The sequence below is a fragment of the Bidens hawaiensis genome, unplaced genomic scaffold (genome assembly GCF_021521415.1).
Source record: "Bidens hawaiensis isolate Kalapana, Puna unplaced genomic scaffold, B.hawaiensis_p1.1 tig00004020_1, whole genome shotgun sequence".
NCBI classification, from domain to species: domain Eukaryota; kingdom Viridiplantae; phylum Streptophyta; class Magnoliopsida; order Asterales; family Asteraceae; genus Bidens; species Bidens hawaiensis.
The window spans coordinates 336,712-341,693 of NW_027491236.1; the positions used below are offsets into that span (position 1 = coordinate 336,712).

The 4,982-nt window shown below is 37.1% G+C and overlaps 1 protein-coding gene across 1 annotated transcript; it reads right to left on the minus strand.

Moving 5' to 3' along the window:
* Positions 1–247: 247 nt before the first annotated feature.
* On the minus strand, positions 248–2,259 carry LOC143625005 (uncharacterized). The gene is made up of 2 exons (XM_077095480.1): positions 787–2,259; positions 248–598 (listed from the first exon to the last, which is right to left on the minus strand). Exons 1-2 carry the CDS (start codon positions 2,248–2,250, stop codon positions 248–250), a joined length of 1,815 nt encoding a protein of 604 aa, XP_076951595.1. The 5' UTR covers positions 2,251–2,259.
* Positions 2,260–4,982: the final 2,723 nt, after the last annotated feature.

Below are 4,982 nucleotides of genomic sequence, written 5' to 3' on the forward strand. Positions count from 1 at the left end.
AGATTCGTATAACATCAATATTCAAAGCAAAACACATAAATAGTTACAAGAATCCAACATGAATCTTGAATCTATATTGTATCAGTTACCAGATTTTATTAGTATTTGGCCCGTGGGCGCAACATAGGCTTGTCTATCTTGTATGCACATAGGCTTGTCTATCTTGTATGCATTACAGGTTCAACCTCCGGTATAATCATTCATATATTTTCCTAGTTTAAGATGAACTTTTACACCACAATTTTGTTTATAAACTAATTATTGCTTTCGAGTTCTTCATTTCTATGCTTCTCTTTTCCTGCATCTTCCTCTTCTTCGCTTCGGCTGTGATCCACGTGTAGTCAGCAGGAATCAAAAACGGGTCATGATCGTTATCTGCACATGAAGTTGAAACTGAAACACTCGTTGATGAGATGACATGTTGATACGAAGCTTTGATCCACTGAAACCACGATACGGAGCTTGCGCTTGTTGAGAGATTGTGGTCTGTGGCTGTAGGACTCGATGGTGGTGTTGTAAATTCATCCAACGGTTGTAATTCTTCAAATTTTGTGAACGTAACCATTACTCGTACGGTTGGGATCACCGGAATGGCAACCTAAAGTTTAAAACCAAGCAAGAAACATTAGCCGAAAGTGTAAAACCCGAAACCAAATGGTTTCAGCCCAAACCGACCCATGCACACCCCTATCACTTATTATCATTGGTGGGTCCCGTGAGTTTACAGTAACATGTTCCAAGAACATTATCCAAAACATAATAATATTCAAAGAAAGTGAAGCAAACCTTAACAGGAAACGTGCCCGATGGAAGTTTTGTGGTAAGTAATTCTCTTAATCTTCGTATCGCCTTCACTTTATTCGCCAAAATATCAAGCAAAGGCAATATTTCATCGGTCTGCAACGGAAAATCTGGTGAAAGCCATAATATCGGCCTCAGACCTTTCTTATACTCATTCTCGGTCTTTCCATCTCTTTTCTTAGCGGCCCGTTTGACATTGCTATTATCATCTCTTTTAACCTGACCTTGACTTTGACTATTCTTAGTATCCCGTTTTCGCCATCTATCAAACCACCCTTTCTTTTCCTTTCCGTGTTTACTAAACCCATTTTCACGACTAGAACAGTCTTCAATCGGGATATCTATTCGCTCACGAAAACCGGGTTTATGGTTTTCATAATCTTGATCCAAAGAACTGGACTTCAATGCCTCCTCGAGTTGTTTCCGCTCGTCTTCGGTCAAAATATCATTTAAATCTTCACTATCGGTTCCGTTCTCGTTAGAATCTGCAAACAACTCGTCATCCGGTTTAGCACCCGGGGCCCGGCGGGACCTTATACTCACAACAACATTTTGCATATCGTAAACCCTCGCCTTCCAATTCCCGACACTTTCAGTTTTCTCGAACCCTCGCCAAGTCATCTGCGGCACGAGAACCGCTTGGGTCACATCAATCCCGGGCCTAAATATACTACTCCGAGTCATGGCTTGAACCTCCTGGTCCACCTCTGCATCCGTGGCTGACCCTCCCGCACCATCCAACGCATTCATCACTTCTTTATTCTTATGTGAAATCATAATAAGCGAACCGGGTTTAACTTTCCCGTCTTCAGACCCATCACCAAGAAACAAAAATGATTGATCGGCCCTTTGGATTCGAAACCCGTCAAACCCAGCTAGAGTCGTGTCGGCCCGTAAATTAGCCCCACGCTTCCAAATCTTGTACGTGTCAGACGGTGCTATACGCGATATAAACGGGATAACCGAGCTTTCAAACTGGAACGTTATTTCCATATAGAAATCCCGCATCCGTCTCATTGTTGCCAATAACCGCGGTAATCTTCTACACCATTTAGCCCATGCTGCGGGTTGATAATGCTTGATTATTATTTTAGCTATCTCTTCTTCATGGTTACATATAGCTTCCTGTAAAGCACTCCAACCGTGCTCGTTCTGCAGGCTCCAATGGGCACCCGCACGCATAAGCATCTCCGTGGCGGTTACATCACTATTCTTGACAGCTAAATGGAGCGGCGTGTCACGGTTCGGGACATCGCGGCGGTCAATTGTGGCGGATATCACATCGGCTTTCGCTTCCTCCGCAATTGAGTCGGTTTCTGTCCGAATCTCAGACGGGTCAACGAACCGGGGAAGAGTGGATATTATTCTGTTTAGGGTGGTGTAATCTTTGGTCAATACTGCTTTGTGGACTGGACTATGGGCATATAGAGCTATATCTAGGGCTTCCATTGATGAAATTAGGGGTTTTGCTTAATAAACCCTAATTGGTCAATTAACCATCCAAATTAACAGAAATAGGAACTCAATTTGGAAATTGTGCAGTGGATTTGACCTAATTGTAATCCAAGAAGAACAATTAGATTGATCATCAAGTCAATTAAACAGAGCATGATTAAAAAAAATAAAAAATAAAAAATCAAACCTTTGATCCAATTAAAGTTGTTTTTGATGGAATTCAGGTGCCTGGAAACACATGAGTCAAAGAATATTAAAGGTAAGTTTGTGAATGAAGCAAAAAAGGGTATAATTGTTTTGTGTTAGAAAGAAACGAATACTAATTACTAAAGTTGAAAGAAAGTGTCAAAGAACAGGTAGCCTTTATTGAACAGGTCAACGTGTTAAAGATGAAATTATTACAGAAATAAAGATGTCAAAAGTGTAAAATTTGGTTATGGCTAAGTGGAGGGAGACAAAACGTCCTCAAAACAAGTTTTATAAATATATATTTAAATAATAAATTTTAATGACCTTACTTGTTGGAAAAAAAAAAGAGTATTTTTTTAAACGGTGGTTCTTTTTGTACTTAGGCTATCGAACTCTTTAAATTTGGAAAGTCTCGATGATCTATCATGGCAAGACTATACTGTCTTAACATAAAAGTGAAATAATTTGATGTTTTATTCTGTGCATATCTACCACGCTCACAAAGTGTTTAATGGAGTTATGACTGAAGAGTGTGATCGTGTGTCATTGTTACTGGTTGAGTAGTGGTTGTTATGTTCGCTTTGATGATGAAGGCGTTAAACCATAAAAGCTTTTTGAGAAAATCCATCATGCGCGCCAACTATTTTACTTAATTCTTGACTCGTGACTACTCTTTACCGTCCCATGTTGCTTCAAATGTCTAAATTACATCATTAGATCATACAATAAATTTCCGAATCATATCCTTAAGACCATTTTAACAAACGCACGTCAAAATACCATTTTTGTAAAAGAAACCGGTCAAGTTCATAATTTTTAGTTAACGGGTCATGATTAGCATTTTTAGAAAACATATCAGGATTACCATTTTTATATTGAAATTTGATTTTAGTTTCAAATTGTTACTATTTGAATATACTTTTTGCAGCATGTAGAAGTTTCATGGCATCCACCACTTCTTCTCAAATTGTATATTTGCTTTTCAGATTTTGAAATATCTTACTGTTTTGTTTTGATACTTTAAGAACAGATGGACATGCACAATTTGGATGAAATAATGCAGGGTTAGTTCTATCCCATTCGATTCAGATATGTTTATTGATTTTTTCATTGTTTATTGTTCTTCGTTTGATTTACTGTAACATACGAAAAATTCGAATCAAAATAATAATAATAATAATAAGCATGATTGTTATGGTCACTTTGAACTGAGAACGTTAATGATGAATAATCAACACTTTAGATATGAATGTTATAACTTATCATATAATAATTATATAATATATAACCTGAATAATAATAATAATAAGAAGAAGAAGAAGAAGAAGAAGAAGAAGAAGGGTGGTGGTTATAGATAAAATTGAAATAATAATATTTGAATTTAAAAATCTCGTTTGAAGCACATATTGATAAGGAAGATATTGAATAAAGATGTATCTGCTCCAACGAAATCATTGATAACTACCGAAAGAATTTCGCATTATCTCTAATGATTAATAAACTATTTAAACGGTTGCAAACCCTTATTTTGGTTACAAAACCTCGACATCTGCTCTCACACCTTGCCTATCTCTCTCCGCGTGACCCGACTCCGCTGTTGCTACACATTGGCAGCCGGCGACACCGCTGCCGCCAACCCTCACAACTGACAGTATACCATCACTTCCCTCCTTGCAAACCTAGTGTTTCTATTCGCGACACGGTTCAAATTCCGACGATTTCGCCACCATCATCACTCAACGTGTACCGCCACTGTCGTTTTAACCTGCGGTTTCGTCCCGACTCCGACAGCCTAACACCGTTTGAGCCCTCGCTTTCGAACGCAACTGTTTAAAGAAACCGATACAGTCATCATCGTTTAACGCAACGCGCATCACCTTCGTTGTCTCCGTTTTCGTTCTTTCAGTCCGACCATTGAGGTAATGTATCTTAGCCTATTTGGTGAACAATTGTTTGATTACGTTATTTCTCGTTCCGACGGCTAATAAATAGATAATATATGTTGAATTGGGTTGCCACAGACTCACGGTTATGAAGGTTAAATGAGAACCTCATGTTTTAATACGTATAAATGAATTTTTTTTTTTGCATGATAATAAGAGAATTTTTATTATTTTGGTTTATTATCTAAATTATATAATAACTTATTATAGATAGTTTTACCTTTATAAATAATAACTTATTTATCTAACATAGAGTTTTGAGTAGCCTAATTGTTTATAAGTTAACTAACTAAATCTACTTGGTATCTTTATTAGTTTTATGGAACAAAAATGCCATCATTATTTTATTATTATTTTATTAGTATTATGAAAAGTAATTGTGGTCACTAAATGGTTTACGTGGAAGTCATAACTCAACAAAAGTTATTTAATGAAATATCTATTGGTATATTATATAAAAGTTTCAACATTAAAGTCTTGTCGTCGGAAGGTCAATAACTCAACATGTCGCATAAGTAAGTTTAGTTTCGTCAAAGTTAACTGATCCATAAATAAACCATAGGTCCTCATAATTGTTGGAGACAAGCCAATTTA